This window comes from Pseudopipra pipra, chromosome 8, assembly GCF_036250125.1.
Source record: "Pseudopipra pipra isolate bDixPip1 chromosome 8, bDixPip1.hap1, whole genome shotgun sequence".
Lineage (NCBI taxonomy): Eukaryota > Metazoa > Chordata > Aves > Passeriformes > Pipridae > Pseudopipra > Pseudopipra pipra.
In genome coordinates this window covers 1,732,557-1,757,616 of record NC_087556.1, presented here as the reverse complement: position 1 = coordinate 1,757,616, position 25,060 = coordinate 1,732,557, and the positions used below count along the sequence as shown (strand labels likewise).

Genomic DNA, 25,060 nt, shown 5'->3' with positions numbered 1-25,060 from the left:
CAAAAGGAAATGCCCTGGTTCCTTGTAGTTAGTAGCTGACATGGAATATATTCTGGATAACAACAAAGCTGCTTTGTAGCACATTATTGAATACAGATGAAAATCACTAATTCTCCACTAATGAAACCGTGGGCTCTGATGTTTTGGCTGTTTAAATCCATTGTAAAGGTCAAAACCCAATCTGAGATCCAGACTCTGAGGCATTAAGAACATGAAATTGTGGCAATGATAGGACATGAGTTTCTAAGTGCTTCTGTGAATCTACTCCCAAATGTATTTAGCAAATAACTTAGTTTGAGTCCTGTAAAATGTCCCAAGTGTCTGCATAACCAGGACACACAGACTTTGGACTGCTGAAAAATTGTTCTTCAGACATTGGTGTGCGAAGAGAATCAGGGGGAGGCCTGATGTCGTGGGGGGAGTCTCTTCTAAACCAGGATGAAGAGGCAGATGAAATGTTCTACAAGTAGCTGGGAAAAATCTCACTACTGCAAGTCCTTGTTCTCTTTGGGACTTCCACTTACCAGATGTCTGCTGGAAATACAACTCAGAAGAGAGAAAACGCTCCTGGGGGTTCTTGAGGGTGTGGAAGGAAAAGGGCCAAAGCCATGTTAGAACCTCTCTGGCTACTGCCATAAAGGACAGTAAAAAGTGTTTCTGTATCAGCAAGAGGAAGAGGGCTAAGGGGATTCTCCATCATTTATTGGGTACCAGCAGATCCAGGGCAGTGCCCATCCCTGTGCTGGGCACAGTGGGACACCTCCAGGGCTGTGTCCAGTAACATGAGAGAGACCCAGAGGGGCTGGAGCGTGTGCAGGGAAGGGAACGGAGCTGGGAAGGGGCTGGAGCAGCAGGAGCAGCTGAGGGAGCTGGGGGGGCTCAGCCTGGAGAAAAGGAGGCTCAGGGGGGACCTTCTGACTCTGCAAGTCCCTGACAGGAGGGGAAAGCCGGGGGGGGTCGGGCTCTGCTGCCAGGGAACAAGGGACAGGAGGAGAGGGAACGGCCTCCAGCTCTGACAGGAGAGGTTTATATTGGATATTAGGGAAAATTTCTTCACAGGAAGGGTTGTCAAGGCCTGGCACAGGCTGGTCAGGGAAGTAGTGGAGTCCCATCCCTGGAAGTGCTCAGAATTTCCCCACCACCTGGGGCTGGTGGGCTTGGCAGGGCTGGGCTAGTGGTTGGACTCAATGACCTTAAAGGTTTTTCCAGCCTTATGACTCTGAGATGCCTGGAGGATGACTGCTGGAATGGGATCATTGGAATATAATGGATACCTTAAGAAACTACATTTTTCTCGATAAGTGGGGGTTTTCTTTAGGCAGGTAGTGTTAATACAGTTAAATCAGAAAATGCTGTGTTACTGATCTGAAAAGTTCATCCATTGTACCCTCTGGCAACGCTGCTTCTGATTCCCGTTTGGATTTGGTGTTTCAGACAGTTTGTGACACACTCATGGGCTGCCTCTGCTTGTTCCTTGTCACTAAAACAGGGTCTGAAGAGTGAGGAGGGTTCGTTACAGGGCTACTTAAAATTCGTTTGCAAAACTGCAATTTCTGTTATTACTGTTAAGTTTCATGAACTTCCAATGAGTTTTGTAACATGTTAAATCATTTGTGAAAGGTATTTTAGTCAACCTTAAGCTCTACCCATCTTCTGTTTAACAATTTCAGTTGTTATAAAACAGACACTGTTTCTGTGTTTAAGTGGGTGGAGGGTTCAGGTCTTTTCTCTCCGAACCTCTGGTTATTTTTATTTTTCTTGCTGGAAAATTTAAGGTCTTTTGGGGGGAGACAGAGGATCGCTCAGTAAGTTATGAGGAAGACAAACAGAAGTTTTATTAGTGATGGTCTTAAAAACGTTGCATTTTAACCCTTGAGTGATTTCATGAGTTGTATCAAAACACAGGAATGCTGCAGCTGCCTTGTTTTTGCCTTCCAGGGCACACCAGCGAGTCGGGTCCGGTACAAAGTGGATGTTGTCCAATTCCCTTACAGTGCCAGCATTTTTGACGTGGAGGAGAACTCAGGACGTGTCGTGACCCGAGTGAACCTCAATGAGGAGCCCAGCACAGTGTTCAAGGTACAGACTCGTGTCGTTGTAGTGCCTGGAAATACTCCCTGCGTTTCCTTTCCCCTTCATGTTTCTCCTCTGTTTCCTTGGATCACACAGAAAGATCACGGGATCATCACAGATCATCAAGTCCAACCTTCAGTTGGCTGAAGATGTGAAATTTCAGTTTTGTTTGTTCCTTGATTTCGTTTTGTGTTTTTTTTTTTTTTCTCCTGGCATGTGTTTCGTGCCATTCTGATTTCAGGAATGTCTTGAATGGATGTGGTTGCACTGATTAGGAGGGAAGGAGGAACAGGGAGACAGCTGAGGGAACACTCATTTTTCCAAAGTTCGTTTTCATGAGGGCTGTCTGAATAAAAATTTTGGGAGAAACTTTGTAAGAATAGCAAGGTATCCTTTAAAGAAAGTTACTGCACAGTTGGATAGTTTGGGAGTTCCTGTTCACAAGGGCTTTAATGCAAAAAATATTGACTTTAAGGAGCCTTAAATTCCTATTGTGTTGTTACTGATCCTGAGGAGTCTGGAGAGTAGTTAGTGTGGAGTAAGGTATGATTTGAATCAAAGTCATTGGGACAGATCTCCCCTCTAAGATCCTTTAGTGTAGGGTGTAGTTAAAAATGAAAATAGATTTGTGTCAGTAAGCAAAAAAAATACTATCTTTGATATCCTGGCTTTATATGCAATTCCCAACTTTGGAACTACCAGCCTTCCCTGTGGTCATTAAGGTGTGGTTTGTTTCTTCCTCCAGTTGTTTATTTTTGAAATGAGGTTTAAAGTGAGGTTTATTTGTACACTTTTCCATTACAAGGAATAAAGCTGTCCACTGTTTTCCACTCCTGAGTGTCCCATCAAGCACTGCTTGAGCTGGAGCAGCCTCCTACTGCTGTCCCTGCCTGAGCACCTTAGGACAGTGCTGATGTTTCCTCAGTTTCTAACTAACAGAGGAAATCTCAGGGGGGAAGAGGATTATCTCTTGGCTAACATCACCAGAGTGTCACTCCTCTGTGGCTGCACTTGTTATTTTTACTTCTCAGGACCTATTTTGGAGCTGTTTGCCAAAGCTGAGATCCATCCCAGGTAAGGTGCACGTGGACACGGAGCACCATTTCTATAAATGGTGAATTTAGCAGAGCATTACTTTACAGAAAATATGGGTCCTTAGGGAAGAAGCATAGGAAAGACTCCAGAAATGAGTGAGGAGAAGACTTGGAGTTGGTATTTGCATCTTGACCATTGGGCTTGTGTCTGCTGCTGAATCCTCTGGGAATTTTTCCAATCCCTGTTCAGCATCCTCATACTCTCTGTAATTATGGTATCTTGCAGTGGTGAGTTCCCCAGTATGTTGGCTGGGGGGAAAAAAAGCCTGTCTTCTTTTCTTTTAAGCTGTCTCATCACTGAGCTGTTGTGGGAATAGCTTGGACTGGCAGGAATGAGTCGAAAATGCTCTGCTGGAGTGAGGCACTGACCTGCTCCACCGAGTGATCTCGGGAAATAAGGACAAATTTAGGCAGAGGAAACTGCAAAACTGTCCATTGCTTCAACTTCAGTGGGCTGGTGTCACATCCATTCACTGGCAGATCTCATATCTTGGTGTGAAAGCTGAAAACAAGTGAACCTGTGTGTCCCAGCAGATAAGCACAGAGCAAAGATCAAGAAAGCAAAATAGTTCTAATAGGCCTCCCTTAGAAGAAGCTCATTTGGTCTTTTCCATGTTTTTGCATACAGAGGAGCTCTTTCCTAAAGAGGGTATTTTTTGGGGGGAGTTGGGGGAGAGTAATGTTCATTTTTTCTTTTGTTCTAAGCCCTCAGTTCTAGATATTGATGTCAGCACCACAGAATTCTTACCCAGCCCTTTCTCTGTTTGTTTTCTTGGGAGTTATGGACTCACAGAATCATTTGGGTTGGAAAAGAGCTCCACAACCATGGAGTCCCCCCTGTGCCCGATGCCCACCTTGTCCCCCAGCCCAGAGCACTGAGTGCCACGGCCAGGCCTTCCTGGGACACCTCCAGGGATGGGCACTCCAAACCTCCCTGGGCAGCCCCTGCCAAGGCCTCACCACCCTTTCCAGCAACAAATTCCTCCTCCTGGCCAACCTGAGCCTCCCCTGGCACAGCTGGAGGCCGTTCCCTCTCCTCCTGTCCCTTGTTCCCTGGCAGCAGAGCCCGACCCCCCCCGGCTCCCCCCTCCTGTCAGGGACTTGCAGAGCCAGAAGGTCCCCCTTGAGCCTCCTTTTCTCCAGGCTGAGCCCCCCCAGCTCCCTCAGCCCCTCCTGCTGCTCCAGCCCCTTCCCAGCTCCGTTCCCTTCCCTGCACACGCTCCAGCCCCTCCGGGTCTCTCCTGTTGAGGGCCCAGAACTGGGCACAGCCCTGGAGATCCCTCAGCAGTGCCCAGCCACTGTCACCAGCACCCCCAGGGCCTTTCCCACCAGGCACTTACCGTCCCCTCTGCCAAAACCTATATAAGTGGTTTTTCTGTTAAAAATTGCCTAAACATGGACCTCTCTACGCCATGAAATTTTAAATTGCTTCCAGAGTTCTGAATAAGGGCTTTCATTAGATGTGAAAGGAACCCCTTGAGAAATGTTCCTGAAGCTGGCGATGTGTTTTGGAGAGTATTTGTGGAAGACAGTTTTATTTGGATTTCAATTTAATGTGTTCCTGTAAATCTTCTAGCAGAGGGTTCAACCTGTGGATGCTGTCACCTGTTTCCCCCGGGTTTTGTTCTTACACAAGTTATGATTTGCAGTGAAAGAAAATCTCACCCGATTTGTTAGACCCTGAAAGTGCTGGTGTTGCTGCAAGCCATCATGAAAAATGTCCTTGTCTCTGCTCAGGGAGTGGTTTTCTCTGTTGTCAACAGCTGGTGGTCATTGCATATGATGATGGGGACCCGGTGAAGTTCAACACCACGACGGTAGAAATTGCTGTGCTGCAGCCCTCGGTCATCCCACGCTTCACACAGGATGAATACAGGTAAAGCATTTATTCATTTATTCACTGCTGTTTTTTAGGTCCTCTTGAATGCTGGGCTGTGAAAACACTGTGGTCTTAACAGGTTGTCTCCAGCTGGAGAGATCTGGGCTGTAGGTGACAAGGACCGTGAGGAAAGGTTTGCTCGAAATGATGCTCTCAGCAGGTGCTGAACATGTCAGTCCTTTGGATAAACATGTCAGTCACTGGGATAAACAACAAATGTTGAGCCTTGGAATTGTGACTGGGATCACCAGGGCTCGTGGTTCATTTTCCTCCAGCCTCTTGGAGCGTGTTTTGATCGTCTGCACCATTTGTGTGTTAGACTCGACCTCTTCGACGTTAGAAGTGCAGATGATGATTACTCTTATTACAGAGGATGAGTTGATAAAGTTTACCCTCTGACAATTTAATATCTTCAACTTTAGTGTCTTAAAATTGAGTAAAAATGACAAAAAAAATGGGGCACAGGCTGATTAGTTTGTTAAGTTCCGTTACAGAGAATGTGTTTATTAATTTGACATCTGTATAATGATATGAAGTGATAAATTTGACATCCGTAGAATAATAGGGAGTGAGGGATAGGGTCCTTGCAACCAGCCTCAGGATATCAAGGAGTTGCATTGGCAACTTGTGTGCTCAGGATGCCAATGTTGTGACACAATCAGCATTGGAATATGTTGGGCTTTGTACAGATATTTTCAAGTCCAAGGAAATGAGAACCCAGAAATTGAATGTAAATGATCTTCACAAGGCCCTAATGAGGGGCTTACTCAGCTATTTTAAGGAGTTCAAACAAAAATTCATGATACACATTCTGTTTATCCTCATCATTAGAGCATTAGTGTTTTGAAGCCATAATTTTAAGAAATGAAAAATAGCAAAATACTGCCAGACCTCTCCTAATTTCGTATTTAATCCTGAAACAAACACAGAATCCGAAGGAACAGTGCAAAATGATAAACTTTGCATTTGATTATAATCCTTTGCTGAAGGATTTTTCGAGAGAGAGATTATTCCTGCTGCTCCCTATAATTTACTGGGGATGTTCAGAGGTATGAAGTGTAATTTAGGTAATGCAGCAAATACAAATGTGTCCATTGTGACTGTAATTTCAAACCTATCAGGGCGTGGAGGTTGCTGCTGGAGCAAACTTGCTGTTGGAGCAAGTCCAGAGGAGGGCCCAGAAGTTGCTGAGGGGACTGGAGCACCTCCCCTGTGGAGACAGGCTGGGAGAGCTGGGAATGTTCAGCCTGGAGAGGAGAAGGTTGTGTGGAGACCTCACAGCACCTTCCAGGCTCTGAAGGGGCTACAAGGAAGCTGGAGAGGGACTGTTCATTGGAACTGGAGTGACAGGACAAGGGGGAATGGCTTCAAACTGACAAGAGGGGAAATTCAGGTTGGATATATGAAGGAATTGTTCCCTGGGAGGGTGGGGAGGCCCTGGCCCAGGTTGCCCAGGGAAGCCGTGGCTGCCCCTGGATCCCTGGAAGTGTCCAAGGCCAGGTTGGAGCAACCTGGGCTAGTGGAAGGTGTCCCTGAGCTTTAAGATCCCTTCCAATCCAAAGCATTCTCAGATTCCTGAGCTCCAGTTTTATCCCAGGAGGTGGGAATGTTACTTCAGTACATTTAAAAACCCTTGCAGTAAGAAGTGACTTGTATCCCTTACTACCCTTAGATGACAACTGAGTAACCCATGGTGTCTTTTCCTCCTTGTGAACTCCTCAGGATTAGCTGAACAGCCTCGTTTCTCTTTCCAAAGGAATAGCAGTGCTGCATTCCTGGGAAATTCTTCCACGTGCACTGTCTTAAAAAAACACTTTTGGGGGCAGCAAAGGCAGTTACTTGTTTGCTTCAATGTCAGAAATGACGTGGAAACAACCCCAGAACTTTCTGGTTCAGCTCTGAGACCCTCTCAAACATTCTGGAGAGGGACTAGTGTTGTTTCCTGAGGTTTTCAGGAATTTTCACACTCCGCAGACTGTGCTTTGCGTTTGGTTTCTTGACAAGTGATTCAAGCTGGGACTGGCAGGTTTCACAGCACCTTATTGTTCAGTTGACATAGGATATCTTTAGGGTAAATCACAGCAAAATGATAAACTGTTGGATGTGGATGCTCAAATTTCCGAAGAATTGAGAATTAGTGACTTTAGAGTGGATTAGAATTGATCTTTGCTTGTTTAATTATCATAATCTGGATGATACCAGCATTGTTTTTGGAGCTGTTTTACAAACTTCCTTTCTGTGTATTTAGGAAAAGGTCACAGTTGAGCAGTTTGACAGAGCAAAGCTGCAGCATGTATTACAAAATCAGAAATAAATACAAAATACAGGAGAGAGGGACCAGATGGCCTGAGCAAAAAGGGAGATAAAAGTGCCACTCTGCCTTGAGCTGTTGGTCTGGCAGCTCTGAGCTCTGCCAGAAGTACAGCAGCCCACTGGGGGCTCTGCTTGCAGCCCTCTTCATACCAAGGGAGGCTTTGGTTGATACTATCCCTGTCTTAAAGTGCAGTCAGAGATTTGTGTTTATTCACTCTGCATTATTGCATAACTTGGGGCAAATTAATGAGTCTCTTTTCCCCCCACCTTCTCTGTTTGGATTGTAAATTATACTGGAGACTTCTGGATGCTGCTGTGCTGTACATATCAAACAGGAAAGGGCAGCTGAGGCTATAAGAGCCAGAAAATACAGAGTGGAGCAGTTGTTTTATGACGAGGGAGTGATAAAGTGCAGCTCCTTCCTAAGGTCTGTGAAAGATGGACCTCAAAGGACATGGCAGAGGGATCAGCTGAACCAGTCAGCTCTTCTGGTGGGGACTGGAAGCTGAAGGCCAAGCAGGCTTTGGGACATCCCTCCTCTTAGAAACAGAGGAGCATCAGTGGGGACCTTCTGGCTCTCTGCAACTCCCTGACAGGAAGGGGGGAGCCGGGGGGGGGTCGGGCTCTGCTCCCAGGGAACAAGGGACAGGAGGAGAGGGAACAGCCTCCAGCTGTGCCAGGGGAGGCTCAGGTTGGATATTAGGGAAGATTTCTTCACTGACCCGGTGGTCAGGCACTGGACCAGACTGCTCAAGGCAGTGGTGGAGCCACCATCCCTGGAGGTGTTCAGAAAAGGTGTGGATGTGGCACTGGGGGGATTCCGGGATTCTCTGCAGGATCTGGTCCAGCAGCTTGAGGAGATGGCACCCCAGGGGCTCCCAGGCCAGTTAATGAGGGCCAGATGATCTATGCATCCCTAGTGCTCCTAGGGAACTGTCTTCTGGGAACATGGATTCACTGCAGCTCCCACAGATGTCTCTCCAGCACCCCCTTGGCCAAGAGCCTCCCTGCCCTTGCCACATTCCGGCTGGTGCTGCAGGCCATCCCTGTGCTCCAGCCTGGATCTTCCTCTGGATCCAAGGACTTTAACTGCATTAGCAGTGTGGACCCTTGTCTGTCCTTCTCTTGGATATTAAAGATGACTTTGGAGAGCTGACAGCAGCAGTGCCTGATAAATAAAGTGTTTTCCAAGCCAAGCATTGTTCCACAAAAACGCAAAGTGTGAAGAAAAGAGGCAAAAATCCAAAAGAATCAAAGTGCTGCAACGTGTGGACATTTAATTGGAGAAGGCTGGTCCACCCTGAGCCCACTTGACCTTTCAGCTGCCAGGGAAGGACGTTGCTGATGCTGCTCCTCTCCCCACATCTCCCGCAGGGTGGTTGGCGCTCAGTCGGATTCCGCTGCTTTTCCAAAGCACTGGTGGCACAGGGAGGAACCAGCACCCAAAGGGATGCATGGGGTGCTTGTCAGCAGTGGGCAAAGACACTTCCACCCTCTCCAGCTGCTGTGACAGCCTGGAGAGCAAGGACACAGCAGGGTGATGAGGGCAGGGATGCCAGAACAAGGCATGGGAGAGTTTGTGCATCGCTGCACAAACAGGCTGAGATAAATCCCACTATTTATTCAGGTTTTTGATGCTGGCTGATCTCATTCTGTTTTCTACTTCTCTGCAAAGACAGTCATAGAATCCCAGCAAGGTTTGGGTTGGAAGGGACCTTAAAGCCTTAAAAGACCATCTTGTTCCACTTCCTGCCATGGTTCCCCCTTCCACTATCCCAGGTTGCTCCAAGCCCCATCCAGCCTGGCCTTGGACACTTCCAAGGATGAGACAGCCACAGCCTCTCTGGGTAACATAATAAAAAGGTCAATAACCAAATAAACCAAGTAAATCCCTTGCTTGGGAAAATCAAACCCCTGATTTTGAGTGCCCCTTTCTTAAGCTGTTATTTCTCTTGTCCCAATGGCTCCACTTAGATCACCTCTGGACTGAACTTCAGAGCAAGGAATTGAGCCAGAAGAAGTTTCCATTTCTTCCCAACAACTAATGGCAACACTTTCATTTCTTAATTAACAGCTATTAATTAGTAGCACTACAAAGCAGTTGAAGACCAGATGTGAAGCAAACCTCAGAAGAATATAGATTATTTTTTTTAGCAAGCCTGTCCTCTTTATGAGCACGTTCTCATTTTTAAAAAGTAAAAGTTCAAAGGGATTTGGGATCTTTTTGCTGTTTTGGTAATTAGTAAATACCACATCCTCTACAAGTGGAAGGTCATTGCTAATAGGAATGTGCTGCTGGAGCAGGGAATGAAACGTTAACCAAGAGCAGCGTCATTGCTTCCTAATTATTGCCTGTGGGCACATTAAACAGGTGTTCAGCCATTGCAGAGCAGGAAAAAAGGAAAATACTGGAAACTTACAGCTTCTGTTAGTGTTGCATTATAGGTCCCCAACCTGCTGGAAAAGATGTGTCCAGTTGTACAGTGATCTGAAGTTTTATGGGGAAATGTGTGAGCCTGGGAATTCGAGGCTATTTCTCGCTGTAAATGTAGTGTGGAATTTTATTTCTCTACCAGTAGCAACACTCTGCTGTGAAAATGCGTTCTGCCCAAAAAGTGAGATTTTGGGACATGTGGGCTTCTCTCTCCCTCGGTGGAAGAGACACTGTGATGTTTTCCACCTAATTAAATCCTTCAGTATTGCAGGCAAATGCCATCCAAGCAAATAGTCACGTGTCCTAGGATTTCATGAAACAAACTTATGGAGCTGCAGCAGGAATCAAATGGAAGTGTTTTACTCCAAGAGACTCCTCCCAGTTCTCTGGTTTATTGCTGTCCAGTCTTATTCCCATATTCTCGTTGGGAAACAGGGAATGGAGAATCCTGTGTAATGACAGTGAGGGGATGGGGAGCATTCCATGGTTGGAATCTGTCTCATTTGGTTTAATGATGGTAGATTTGTACCATCCATTTGGGTCATCCTTTTCCCAGGATACCCAAGTCTGCCCAGTGCTTCTCCTAAATGGAATTTACATTTTATCAATGAAAGACCACTGGCAACCTTTTTCATGAAGCATTTCTGAGGTGTAGGAGTAAAAATAGTCAGTGTTTTCCTCCAACTGAAGCTTCCAACATATATTTTTAATTGGCTTCTCATGACAATTTGGCTTCAGGAAAAGATGTGTGATTTTGCTTTTGGAATCGCTGGTTTGTGGTGGTTTTCTTCTGGCACTTACTTGGTTTGTTATAAAAAAGTTAAAAAAGCACTCTTTAACATGTGGTTGTGTAAGAAAATTAAATTATTTCTACAGCAAATGCTGGAGCATGAGTTGCCATTGAAAAATTAGGGAGCAAGATAATTAATGTGTAGTAGAAGTACAACCCTTTTTCCCCCCAGTTTTCCTTGGTTTGGCACTTCTGCGTTGCATTTTATTCAAATCTTCTGCCTTTTTTTTTTAACCAAATGAAGAGGAAAGTCTAATTTTATGATTAATTTTTCAATGAAACATTGTGGTGAGATGGTACCTGGTGAGAGCAGAGGAGGAAAGCAGAGGGGGCAGGGCTGGGCAGGGAACATGCCTCCCTGTCCTCACCTCCCTGGGTGAGGACGAGGGTCAGAGCTCTCAACGTGGTGTTGCAGTTAATGAAACGTAGAAATAAGTTGCTCTGGGGATGTGGGAATGGGATAGAAATAATCCATCATAATAGAATTAAACCCTCTTGGTGTATTAGGAGGCAGTCTTGGAATTTATCCAGTCAGTCTGACCAATTCCAGGATGTGAATGTTGTGCTTGGTGGGAATTTTTTCCCCCCTTTTTCGCCTCTGCAGTAATTCTGACAGAAATATTCCTGTTTTAAATCCTCAACTTTAATGCAGGAAGATTGGTGGGATAACAGGAACACGTTCTGCCTGATGACAGGGTTCATGAGAACAAAATTTGACACTGGGTTTAAAAAGCAATAGGTTATGACAGGGGTTCACTGGAGCAATGTCCAGACTCCTCTGTCATCTGTTCCAGAGATAAATGCCATGGAAAGGTCAGAGTGTCTCCAACCACTCCAAGAACTGAGACAGAAAAGGAGGGTATTAAGTCCAGTAAGGAATATGTGGTCCTTTTCAGGAAACTTTGAAGCCAAACTGCTTGAAAAGTACATCTAATTAAGAAGAAAATATTCTTTTCCAGAAAAAAAAAATAATAATCACTGTCTCTGACAAACTGTTGAGACAGTTGCAGTTGCATCTCTAGGAACCCAAAAATTTGATAAATTGAGTGAAAATACCCTCAGTGTTAATCAAGTTGAGGTGAGAATCTGAACAGTGTCATTGAACAACAATAAAACTTTAGTTCTGACCTATGCTTATGGACCTCCATCAATTGAAATATAAATATACATAAAAATGCATTACAATATGCTATAAAAACTTATATATAAAATATAAAGTCCACAAACAGAGTTGACTGAAGTGTCTAATATGGAGTCCATACACATCACGCTATTAAACTTCACTGCTAAGCCAATTTTCCAAATTATTATTGGGTTTGCTGCCTTTAAATTTAATTTTTTATTAAATCTCCTGTTCATGCTTTGGGAGATAGACAAGTTTCATGGTGAATTTGCAGCATATTGGATCTCAGGCAAATTGAAAAATGGCTGCGAGTCTGACGTGTTCAGCAAAGGGAAAAAGAAGAGAGAAAAAGCTAAAATTTCACTTCAGACACTTTAAATAGTTAAGCCCTGCAATGTATTTGACATTTGAGGCTCCACTTCCCCCCCTGATCAAGAGACGGGTAATTGAGATGGAGCAAATTAAAATATATTATTATTTTTAAAAATTGTATCTATTTTTTGCATGAATAATGACTTCATTTTAATCCTGTTCTCCTGGTTTGGGGTTGCTTTGGTTTTTTTCTGAGGGGCAAACCCAAAGAAATATTGATAGGGGTCTCTCCTGGGCTTCATCCCATCCTGGATGCTGACGAGACACCATTTACTATTCCTGTGGAAACATTAAAGGGGCTCAACCAACCTAAAATCCACATCACTGGGATGGTTGTGGAAAAACACCATGGGAATGGATGGAAGGTTGGTCTGGGAACAGATTTAATCATGGTCAGCAGGTGGTTGTGCAAAGGAGAGTGTCGAGGAGGAAGGATGAAGACTCTGGGTGGGTTGAGCTGCAGCTGAGGGGGTTGGGGTGGGTGTTGGTTGCTGTTTATCTCATTTCACCCCAAGCTTTATGGGGTGCAAGTGGATCATCGTGTTGTTGCGTGGGGTCTTCTTACTTTCAGGGGCTGTATGGATGTGGATCCCCAGGCAGGGAAGTCTTGGGGAGGAATTAGAAATCCCAGATTCGGGAGGGTGCTGTGCTCAGAAAGGAACCATCAAAATATTTCAAAGCAAGTCCAGGGAAGGGAACGGAGCTGGGGAACGGAGCAGCAGGAGCAGCTGAGGGAGCTGGGGGGGCTCAGCCTGGAGAAAAGGAGGCTCAGGGGGGACCTTCTGGCTCTGCAAGTCCCTGACAGGAGGGGGGAGCCGGGGGGGGTCGGGCTCTGCTGCCAGGGAACAAGGGACAGGAGGAGAGGGAACGGCCTCCAGCTGTGCCAGGGGAGGCTCAGGTTGGCCAGGAGGAGGAATTTGTTGCTGGAAAGGGTGGTGAGGCCTTGGCAGGGGCTGCCCAGGGAGGTTTGGAGTCCCCATCCCTGGAGGTGTTAGACAGACCTGTGGCTGTGGCACTCAGGACATGGTTTAGTGGTGAACGTGCTGCTGCTGCTGCATTGATGATTGGACTGGATGATCTAAAGGTCTTTTCCAAGGGAAAGGACTCTGTGATTCCATGAAGTCGGCCCTGGGCCATGAGGCAGTGCCACTCCAATCCCACCCAGGTGACAGGGACACCCCGGTGGTGCCAGGTGGGCAGAGCCTGGGGCTGGCAGGGTGGTGCTCTGGTGGCTGTTGCATTCAGAGACTGGTTAAGTTATTGCAAATTTGATCAAAAATACCTGCCCACTCTCTGAAACCACATGTGGAGGTCACAGCAGTGCCCTTCCCTTCCACTCCAAGGTCAGTTTTCCAAGCCTTCTCTGTATGGCTTGGGCTGGATTCTCCCACTTTGCTGGAGTCACATCTTCTCACAAAAAGAACCAGCTTTTATGGTCCAGTAACACAAAATTATTGCATAAAAACGCCCTTGCCTGTGCCCTAATCCAGCTTCAAATAATGTGTCCTCCACTGAAAAAGAAACAAAAGCACCATTTTACTTCTTAGTCATTCAAAACAGAAAATAATGCTTATTTATTCCCCAGGAAAGCTTATTAGAGCTTGTAGTACAGGATAAAACCCAGGATATTGTCACTCGAATGGTCTTGGTTTTTGCCTCTTTGCTTCTCTCCAGTTCAGGAAAATGCTCTGAAGAGATGAGCTGTGTTTTATCCAGCTGATGCATTGTCCCCATTGATCCCAATCCCTGAGGTTAAATCAGGGGAATGAAACCACAGCCATTACCGTGGGGGTTCCTGCCCCTCCCTCCAGAGCCTCTCAGAGCAAACACAAAACCTCTCCCTAATTGTTATTGATTTGTCAATCCACTGAGTTCAGCCATGGCAGAGGGGGAGGTACAAGGCCATTGCCACTAAAAATACACTGAAAGTGTGCTTGAAATGAAGTTTGTGTGTTTGTTTTTTTTTTTCCAATCATACACCTTCAGAAGGAAAACAAACCAACATAATATATAATGCAACATAAAAAGGTTATTTTCTTTGCTGACCTCATCAAAAGAAGCCCAGCTTTAAATGCTTCCAGGTTTGAGAGCCTTTTTTCCCTGTCTCTAAGATTACCCTTTGCATTGGTAAAATGAACATTAATAAGCATTTCATAGCAGTAGTTTTATAGCTTAATAAATCAAGGGCAATGAGGAATTTTATTTCTCCCACTGATGCAGAGGCAGAAGGGTGGGAGCCTGAGGGATCTGCTCCAGGCACGTGTCTTTGGGTAAAAGTGAATTTACCATCACTTTTTCCTGTGAAAAAAAAAAGGGGAGGTCAGTGTTTCAGTACATCCACTATTACATGATGCAGAGCTTAATTGTGTATGTTCAGTGTCTCAGCCTGTTTCTAGGGTGTTCAAACCAATATTCATCCCAAAGGAAGTGTTTGTAAGGCAGAGTTCAAGGGTATATTTGCCCATTTCTTGGGGAGTAATGGCAAAGATTTAGGTTCAGTAGTTAGGATTGTGACCTGGGGTTCAGGGAATCACAGAATGTCCCGAGTTGGAAGGACCCCCAAGGATCATCCAGTCCAACTCCTGGCCCTGCACAGACACCCCAACAGTCCCACCCTGCCCCTGAGAGCATTGTCCAAACCCTCCTGGAGCTCTGGCAGCCTTGGGGCCATGCCCACTTGCCTGCCCTTAGAATGGGAAAATGTGGTATGGGGTGGAATACTTGAAAAACACTTGGAAGATTGAAGGAGGAAGTCATAAAATATTCATAGAGTCGCAGAATCATTGAGGCTTAAAAGGAGCCCTGAGATCATCAAATCCAGCCATTCCCCCAGCACTGCCAGGGCCACCACTAGAGAGTGTCCCCAGGTGCCACATCTACATGTCTTCCAAATACATCCATGATATTTCCTGGAATGAAGCAGGTGTAGGTTCTGTCCAGAACTTTGAAGACCACTGCACAACTGAAATAGCCCTTGGAGTCTCTTCCTGTTGAGGAGCCTCTCTGAACAGATCCTCATCTGTCTTTTATTTTGTTGTACATCAAATGAGTGTAACTTTGAAAAATTGAAAGTGTCTGCCTGATGCTGGTTTTAATAAAAATCCATCTGCATTTATGGCTGAGTATAAAAAAAAAATTCCTTTCCAATTGTTTTTTAAGAGTTTTAAGCATGAATTTAAGCCGTGATGAAAATCTGAATGTTTGATTGGAGAGGAGCTCGAGTGTCTCACTTCTCTTGGTTGAAATTGTTTAGATCAGTTTAAAGACATCAGCACAGACTCTTTGTTCTTTCTGAAGTAGTTACAGCTTCCTTGAGGAGACAGCACCTCAGAATGTTCCTCATCACATTTTCTGAGGAGATGGGATTCGAAAAACAGAAGAGAAAGAGTGAAGTAATTCTTTGGTGCATTCCTGGAAGACACTCATTATTTAGACGTGATGGAACAATGCTGAGTGTGAGATGCTCCCTGGTCAGTGTTTGCAGGGTATGAAGATTGTGAGATACCCAAGTGTTAGTGGTGTAATCAATTGTTTTTTTCTTCTTTCTTGACATAAATCGTGCTCAGTGAACCAAAACCAATGTACTCAATGCTTAAAAGTTGTGTATGTACAGAATCACAGAATCAGGGAGTGGTTTGGGTTGGAAAGGATTTTAAAGCTCATCTCATGGGCAGGGACACCTCCCACCAGCCCAGGTTGCTCCAAGCCCCGTCCAACCTGCCCTTGGACACTTCCAGGGATCCAGGGGCAGCCACAGCTTCTCTGGGCAACCTGGGCCAGGGCCTCCCCACCCTCACAGGGGCTGGCTAGACTTGGGTTGAAGTTGGTTTCCTGAAAAGCATCTTGGCTTTTAGTACCAAAATGGGTTGGCAGGAAATTTTATGTTTCCTTCTGAAGAGTAGAAATTCCTGTGGAAGTGACCCCAAAGTGTTTACTGATCCATGAATAAATTTTCCTGCTTTTCTGACAGATTACTGAGTTTTCTTAGTGTTGTAAAATTTCTGAGTATTGTAAAAGACCTATTATGTTTTAAATTTTCCTCCTAGTTTATCAGGCTGTGATGGTTCTTCTGTTTCACTTTCTGCTCATTATTCCCTTCTTTTCCATTTCTCATATCAAAGAACCATTAGATGTTCATGTTGCCCCCTCAGTTGGACTTTTTACTGGTTTTTGCATTTGCACAGGGAGTCAACATTTGCCATTTTAATGTGGTTGTCTTAAATAACAGATCCTCTCCCTTTGGCAGCCTGATAGATGGAGGAAGCTGTTAACCTGCTGTTCAGGCAACGGGAATGTAACCCCAATCCTTTTGTTCCGCTCTGCAGACCCCCCCCAGTGAGTGAAAGTGCCCCCAAAGGAACCGTGGTCGCCGTTGTCACCGCGGCCGCCCTGAACCAGACAGTCGTGTATTCCATTGTTTCAGGGAATGAAGAGGGTGAGTACAACATCCACGGGGATATTTGAGTCTCAGTGGTCGTGCCTGGCCTGGTGTGGGCACCAGAAGCCTGCAAGGAAGTGTTGGGAAGTAAAGCTGCTGCTGAGGGGAATCACACACTGGTTGAGGTTGGAAAAGACCTCTAAGGTCGAGTCCAACCCAGAGGTGAAATCCCACCTCATCTGGCCAAGCATGAGGGAATTCCAGTACCTGAAGGGAACCTACAGGAAAGATGGAGAGTGACTTTTTGTAAGAGCCCGTGGTGACAAGACAAGGGGGAATGGCTTCAAACTGACAGAGAACAGGTTTAGATGAAATATTGGGAAGGAATTGTTTCCTGTGAGGGTGGGGAGGCCCTGGCACAGGTTGCCCAGAGAAGCTGTGGCTGCCCCTGGATCCTTGGAAGTGTCCAAGGCCAGGTTGGACGGGGCTTGGAGCAACCTGGGATGGTGGAAGGTCTCCCTGCCCGTGGGGTTGGAATGAATTGGGCTTCAAGGTCCCAACCTCTGCAAACCAAACTGTTCTGTGATTCCATGATTCTATGACTGCCATTATCAACCCTTTAGAGATGAGCTAAAGATCAGATTAATTTGCAGAATTGCAATTAAAATATTCACTAATGTGAAAACTCCCATTGCTGCCACATGGTGTGAATCCAGGGCATGCTGAAACGAGCTTTGATGAAGTTCTACTTGCTTAAGTCTGGCTTAAGGCATTACAGAGCTTGCCTTGCTGTAGCCACAAGCATTAGATTAGAGCCTGATACCTGAACAAAACATCCTGCTTGGGTGCTCTCTGTGATCCACCTGGAAATCTCAACAGAGTCACACTGAACAATTTGGGGGGATGTGAAAGAATTCTCCATCCCATCCTCCTTTTTGTGAGAGGGGGCTGTTTGACTTGTCTCCTCTTGCCAGTGTGACCTCAAATCCTGTACAGGGCCAGGAGGTGGACTCGATGAGCCTTGTGGATCGCTTCCAGCTCAGGATATTCTATGATTCCCTGATCCTGGGATGGTTATCCCAGCAGCTGTGGGATCCAGCACAGCTTCAAAGTGGAGCTTAGAGGCCTGGGGGAGGGAGGGGAATGACTTTCCACAGACGGTGTCAGAGAACAGTGTCACCACCAAAACAAAACACTTGAGCATTAAAAAAAAAACAACCATGTTTATGCACCTTAGAAAAAAAGTTGCTTGTGTTTTTGCTGGCTTTCAGATGTGTTTGCCATCAACAACAGAACGGGCGTGATCTCCGTTAAGAAGGCTCTGGATTATGAAAGTGTGACGAGTTACGAGCTCCGGGTCCAGGCAGATTCCTTGCAAGTGGTGAGATCCAACCTGAGGGTCCCTTCCAAGAGTAAGTGGGAAAATCCATCCTTTTAAATCTCTTTTTTGCGCAGATGGGTGTTGTTATTTGATGAGGGTGAGGTGGTGACCTGGTTGTGCTCCCGGAGATGGGAGGGTGATGATGGATCTCTAAGCCTGACTTCCTGCTCAGTTCTGAGGTAAATCCTCACAAACCATCTCCGTGTAGGTCTCAGTGACAGATTCAAAAGTCATGTTGATGTATAAACAGAGAGCTGATGGCACAAATTGTACCTTTTCAGTGTCATTAGGGGGTTATGTGATGCAATGGCACAGTGACTTGTTCACAAACATGTTGCACGGCCCAAACTGGGCTGGTGACACCTCACCAGGGGTTGGGACACTACCAAGAGGATGGGGAACAGACCCACAGCAGGGGGAGCAGGGAGAAAAAACTCCTTCCTCTCCCCTGAGGGTCTGTGTGGAGTGTATTGGAACCCCAGCTGAGAGCAAAGTGCTGGGACAAAGACCAGAGGGTTCTTTGCAGCATCTGCAGGCAGGAAGGAGTTGATTCCCAACAGGTTTACTTTGGCTCTGTCTCATGGTGTGGGTTTTCTTTTTCCCTTGAGTGGCTTTCTTTTTTGAAGAAAAATATTTTGAAACGTCTTTTGATTATTTTTATCATCCTCCCTGTAAGGAAAATGTCCAGGAAGTTTGGCATTCAAACACCTGGCTCGCTTTGCCAGTCCTGTGCCACTTCCTATTTAACTCACAGTTAGGCCAGAGCTTAAAAAAAGCCCCAAATCTTGTAACAAAAGAATTTTGGTAGATGTTTTCATACAGACTGTTCTTGTCCAATTTTTTTTTTGTATTTTTTGGTTTCCATGTGTCAGTTTTTTTCCTGTTAAGGAGCATCATGGATGTGTTTTGGAGCTGAGGAGTCCCTTGAAGCCTGGCTTTGGGCACCTGCTGCTGTGTGTGCATAATTCATTCAGAAAAGGGAATCACACTGATATTTTGAATCTAGGAACTACAGATGGAGTTCAGATTTACTTCAGACTTCAGTTTTAGGAGAATAACCATTATTTAGTTAGTTGTCAATCCAGGGAGATACCATAACCAAAATGTCAACCTCAGACTGTTCCTAAACATCAGTGAGATCTGGGCACTTACAATGTGGGTGCATAATTAAACCTTCTCATCATTTTTGGAAACCCTTAGCAATATAAGGAGCAATTTGAATCCAGGTGCATCTTTGAAAGCATTGCTGGCTGGCTGATGCTGTAGGGATGGTGCTGCCACGGCCTTGGATTTGATCTCTGCTCCCAAAGAGGGCTGCATGGCCAGCCCAGGGCACGAGAACTCCCATCAATCTTTCATCTGCCTGTCACCTTCTTGCCAGAGATAATTCATCCTGCCTGTGTCCAGGCACAGAGAGCTCTGGGAAAACTGGAACTCAGAGCACAGTGGGATCTCTGTTTCTCCTTTGCTGCAGGGAGGAGTGAGCTGTGTCAGCTCTGTCTGCTTTGGCTGCTCACTCTGGGCAATCTGGCAGGGTGACCCTGTCATGGTCAAAGGTGACAGAGCTGTTCCATGACACACTGAGTCTTTCCCACACTGCAGGTTGTGACCCCCACAGTTAAAAGCCTGAAGGTTTTTTACAAGGAAAAGCCACCCAGATTTTGAGAGTTCTTAAAGGTAGGTGAGACTCCCCTGCAGAGCTGCCTCCAGCCCTGGGAACAGCCCAGCAAGGACATGGAGCTGCTGGAGCCAGTCCAGAGGAGGCCCCAAGAGGATCCGAGGGCTGGAGCAGCTCTGCTGGGAGGAAAGGCTGGGAGAGCTGGGATTGTTCAGCCTGGAGAGGAGAAGCTTTGGGGTGACCCAACTGTGGCCTTCCAGGGTCTGAAGGGGCCAACAGGAAAGATGGAGAGAGACTATTTCCAAGGGCCTAGAGTGCCAGGACAAGGGGGAATGGCTTCAAACTGACAGAGAATAGGTTTAGATGGGATATTAGGAAGGAACCCTGTGGGGGTGGTGAGGCCCTGGCACAGGTTGCCCAGAGCAGCTGTGGCTGCCCCTGGATCCCTGGAAGTGTCCAAGGCCAGGTTGGACGGGGCTTGGAGCAACCTGGGACAGTGGAAGGTGTCCCTGCCCATGGCAGGGGGTGGAACAAGTTGAGCTTTAAGATCCCTTCCAACCCAAACTATTCTGGGATTCTGTGATCTCATATTAGTTGAAGGGGCTTAGGTATTGGGGCACATGCCATAAAACTTGGGAATAGTTTGAGGGAAAGCCTGAGACATTGTCCAGGGCTGGCAGTTACAATATGTTCATCCCAGTTTCCAGTATTACTCATGTAAGCAGCAGGAGATTTTGGGAAATGGAGCACATGCCATCCTGGCTGATGTTCCAGGTGCCATTGGAGCTGTATGTGCAGAGGGAGAGCAGGAGGGCTCTGGGACAGCTGTCTCAGCTTTGTGTGCCTGGCAGAGCTTCACTGAAGGGCATGTGCTGGAAAATGCAGCCAGGCCATGCACAGGGAGGACATGAGGCTTCTGGGCATCTTCCAGCCTTCTCCAGAGCTTTCTCTGACATGGATCAAGAAATGAGGGAGTCAGCAGGTTCTTCTCTCCTTTGAGGGAAGCAGTGGCCTTTCTATCCCTCTTCCAACTCCCAGCCTCCACTAAAGCAGTTCTCCCAACAGAGCAGCACTTCCCAAAGTGGTGGTGGCTGAATTATTTTATCCAGGGATGCTCAATAAGGATTGGAGTTGGAATTCCGTCCAATGTGTTTGGCTACCCAGGAGTTTACAGCCTGTGCTGGGCTTGGAATATGCCCTGTGCTGCCTGGAGAGCCAAAGAATTTGGTAGATGTATATATTTTAAATATTTTACAAGTATCTGGCCAGCTAAATCACTTATGTCTTTGTAATGGAGACCCCTTGACCTCTGGGTTTGATTCCTACATTTCCACAATGTCTTCCTTTCTGTTTTCTCAGCACCTTGTTCGTTTTTGATGAGTTTTAATCAGGTTAAATTCTACTTCAGAGTTTCAGGGCACTGAATTGATGAGCTCCAGTGGGAGGAGATGAAGAAGAATTAATGCACCACTGAGGATTTTGGTGCTACTGAAATGATGTATCCACTCTGGAGATGGGTGACTGTGAATGCCCTGCTCTGGGATTCTGTGACATGGAATTAATACACCACTGAGACTCCCAGTGGCAATGAGGTGCTGCCACTTTGGGTGCTGGATACCACTAGATCAGTGGAATTTGCTCTGGAATTTCTGAGCAGGGCATTGGTGACCTACTCTGGAGCTGCAGTGATTTTTGGGCCCCTCACTTTGTGCAAGACCCGGAGGGGCTGGAGTGTGTGCAGGGAAGGGAACGGAGCTGGGAAGGGGCTGGAGCAGCAGGAGCAGCTGAGGGAGCTGGGGGGGCTCAGCCTGGAGAAAAGGAGGCTCAGGGGGGACCTTCTGGCTCTGCAAGTCCCTGACAGGAGGGGGGAGCCGGGGGGGGGGGTCGGGCTCTGCTGCCAGGGAACAAGGGACAGGAGGAGAGGGAACGGCCTCCAGCTGTGCCAGGGGAGGCTCAGGTTGGCCAGGAGGAGGAATTTGTTGCTGGAAAGGGTGGTGAGGCCTTGGCAGGGGCTGCCCAGGGAGGTTTGGAGTGCCCATCCCTGGAGGTGTCCCAGGAAGGCCTGGCCGTGGCACTCAGTGCTCTGGGCTGGGGGACAAGGGGGGCATCAGGCACAGGGGGGACTCGGTGACCTTGGAGGGCTTTTCCAACCTTGGGGATTCTGGGATTCTCGAAATAACAAAGCTCTGACAAACTGCTCAGCCACCACACAGGGCTCAGAAGCTGAGTTCCAACTGTTTTAACTGATGGTATTAGAGAAGATAATTATATAGAAGCAGGAGTTTGAGTTTTCATCCATGCAAGGGAAAAGTGGACAAATAATGCATTAAGTGTAACTAAGCCTGTCATTCAGTGACAGTGCCACTGATAGTGTAGCAATCATTGAATAAATATATGAGGAGAAAAAGTAAATGATGTCCTTTGCAGTATGAGAACATCAAATGGGTGACTTAAGGTGGGATTTTAATATATGATGCTAAATCATGCAAAGTCACACTCTCCCTTTCAATGGAATCAAACTCACTAAATGAGTTACTTTAAGTGAAACTTTATCACATGGAATTGCTGTGCATTTTTACTTCATTTGAATGGAAGGAGAGTTAGGTTTCCTGCTGATGGTGAGTTAAAAAGCTTGGAATTCTGGCTTGAGGAATCAGCAACATGGTGATGCTGAACCGTGAAAGACCTTCAGTGTTAATGGGGTTTGGACCATGCTCTGAGACACATGGTGGGAGTTCTTGGGGTTGTGCAGGGCCAGGAGTTGGACATGATGGCCCTCATGGCAGAGAGGGAAGGGGCAGGAGGAAGCAGAAGGATTTATGGGGAAGCAGAGGTGTTTATGGGGAAACAGAGGGAGCAGCAAAGACAAAGTGCTGCCTAAACACAGTAAGAAGGAGCAGTGGAGCTGTAGAGACAAACAGGGGCAAAGACAGGGTTTAACAGCAAATTAAACATGGTCCCAGTATAAGAATAAAAACATTAGTGGGCACCTCCAGAGAACCTGTGGCTTCCCCATCCCTGGAAGTGTCCAAGGATGGGACTTAGAGCAACCTGGTCTAGTGGAAGATGTCTCTGCCCATGGCAGGGAGTGGGACTGGATGATCTTCGAGGTCCCTTCCAAACCCAGCCTGGTCCCTGTGCCAGGCAGATGAGAAGTGCACTGTGGTGGGAAACATCAAGGCTTTTGATCCCAAAGGGAAGGGTATATTTACAAAGAATGGGAGTGTGTGCAGGGAAGAGAACGGAGCTGGGAAGGGGCTGGAGCAGCAGGAGCAGCTGAGGGAGCTGGGGGGGCTCAGCCTGGAGAAAAGGAGGCTCAGGGGGGACCTTCTGGCTCTGCAAGTCCCTGACAGGAGGGGGGAGCCGGGGGGGGTCGGGCTCTGCTGCCAGGGAACAAGGGACAGGAGGAGAGGGAACGGCCTCCAGCTGTGCCAGGGGAGGCTCAGGTTGGCCAGGAGGAGGAATTTGTTGCTGGAAAGGGTGGTGAGGCCTTGGCAGGGGCTGCCCAGGGAGGTTTGGAGTGCCCATCCCTGGAGGTGTCCCAGGAAGGCCTGGCCGTGGCACTCAGTGCTCTGGGCTGGGGGACAAGGGGGGCATCGGGCACAGGGGGGACTCCATGGGCTGGGAGGGCTTTTCCAACCTCAGTGATTCTGGGATCCTGTGATAGGATCTTGTCAGAGATGGTTTTTAGTTTGGTGTCAAAAGATTTTTAAACAAAAATAGACCCTTCAGCTGATTATTTCCATGTTTGATCCCGTCAGGTAGAACTGTCTTTCACCTTTGGCTGTCCCCCAGGTGCGTTCCCAGCTCTGATCTGGGCTTTGCTCTGGGTTTTGGGGGGGTAAGGGAACAGTTCTGTCTCTCCTGTGTTGTTTTTGCTTTCTAAACACAAAGTAAACCTTTGGGAATAAAGTGAAAATGGGAGAAAACCAGTTTTACAACTAAAATCCTACAGCTGCTCCACAGTGATTGGGAACAATTGTCCTACAAAGTTAAATATGAACATGGATTCTGTGTCCCCAATGTAATAGCAAAGTAATAATAAGCAGCCTCACATTTTTAGTTTCAAACATGTTGCAAAAGTCAGTGCTGATGGCGTTTTACAAGTTGGCTGCTCTGGCAGTGCCCAAATCCAGGACAGATGGACACAATACGCTGCAGAGCCTGCAGAGCTGTGGCTGATTCCTCACAGCTCTGGGGCAGTTTGGGACAAACCTCAAATTTCTTTAGGTGTATTTAGTGCGTTTTAGAGAGACCACATCAAATGTGAGCTGTCATTCAGTTAATTATTTGGTAGAAAATGAAGTTTTCTATGGATTTCAATCAGAGCTTGGATCGGTGCTGTTCCAGATATGTCGCTGTTTGTGTCTTGTCACAGCTTCTTTTTGCACCATTCTTGATCAGTGATAGCACCTGAGGAGCTTCCTCAGGCTTTATGGGCTGATTTAGATCAAAATGCCACTGAACAGATATTCAGTGCTGATTCCTATTTGGTTGTGCCAAGTTCAGGAAGGGGAGATGGAGCAGCTGCAGCTCAGTGCAGTTCACCTGCCAAAGCCCAGAGTCTGCTCCAGCCCTTGTAAGGCAGGAGTAAAGTGCTACTAAACCCTGACAAATTACAAATCTCACTCCCACTGCGATTAAAATGCACTTTTAAAGGGAAGAATCTGCTGTTGCCTCCAGCAGAAGAGCCACTGCCTTTTGAGCTGCGGGGATTGATGTTAAATGATCTTTGCATGAAGAGCAGCTGGATCAGTGGCTGGTTTGGTGTGTTCCAGAAGACAAGGGCAGTGCTATTGGGGGAAACCTTGTGTAAAACTAATCAGGGGACACTCAAAGCATCATTGATGCTGTCCCAGTGTCCAAAAAGCATTGCTTTAGTTCAGCTTCATTTCTGCAGCCTGGTGAGAAACGAATGGATCCAGCAGGTAGATAAGCAGTGATGCTGGGAAAGGGTTTTCAACAAGAGTGTTTGGGAAAAACTTCTGGAAATGAAATGCTATGCACACTCTGGGAGGAACTTCTGGAAATGAAGTGCTACTACACACTAGTTGTGACCAGCTCCCTGGGGTTTCTGTGGGTTTTGGTTTTTATGTTAGTCATTTGTGGTTTAGTAGTTTAAGTTGTTTCAGAGGTTCCTCAGCTTTTCACTCTCCTTGAGCAAATCCCAGAAGCTCAAAGATCCAAAGGTCTTCTGGTCTTGGGAGTGGTTATTTAGCTGGTTCTTATAAACCCAAGTTGACTTAGAGGCAGCTGCAGTTCTGTATTCTCTGTGCACTGTAGCTCCTCTCCAGGGGGCTGGAAAAGAGGGAAACGGGACACAGGGACCTTGCAGGAGACTGAGGTGGCACAAAATCAATTTTCTTTGCTCTTTTTGGCCCCCTTGACAGCCTGTGCTGCTTCATCCAGGCAGAAATGCTGTTTCTTCTTTCACCTGGCCAGCTGTTTAGGTAACTCAGTCATAGCAATAAGAAATATTCTTTAACTGTGTGAGGTCTCCCAAGAAGTCCTATAGAGGAGTAGATCCTGGTTTCAACTCCTGGAATCCATTAAAAAAAATAAAGAAGAGTGTAACTGTAGCTGGTCTCCAGGTCTGGAATACCAA

At 46.6% G+C, this 25,060-nt stretch overlaps 1 protein-coding gene across 10 annotated transcripts in view; it reads left to right on the top strand.

The window, feature by feature from the left end:
- PCDH15 (protocadherin related 15) overlaps nt 1–25,060 on the top strand; it is a 701,112-nt gene that overhangs the window by 611,437 nt on the left and 64,615 nt on the right. For all 10 annotated transcript variants that reach the window (XM_064662188.1, XM_064662185.1, XM_064662184.1 and 7 more), the window contains 4 exons: nt 1,939–2,079; nt 4,931–5,043; nt 16,404–16,513; nt 17,728–17,868. In XM_064662188.1, the coding sequence (XP_064518258.1) occupies nt 1,939–2,079; nt 4,931–5,043; nt 16,404–16,513; nt 17,728–17,868 (505 nt within the window). The remainder of the gene's footprint in view (nt 1–1,938; nt 2,080–4,930; nt 5,044–16,403; nt 16,514–17,727; nt 17,869–25,060) is intronic.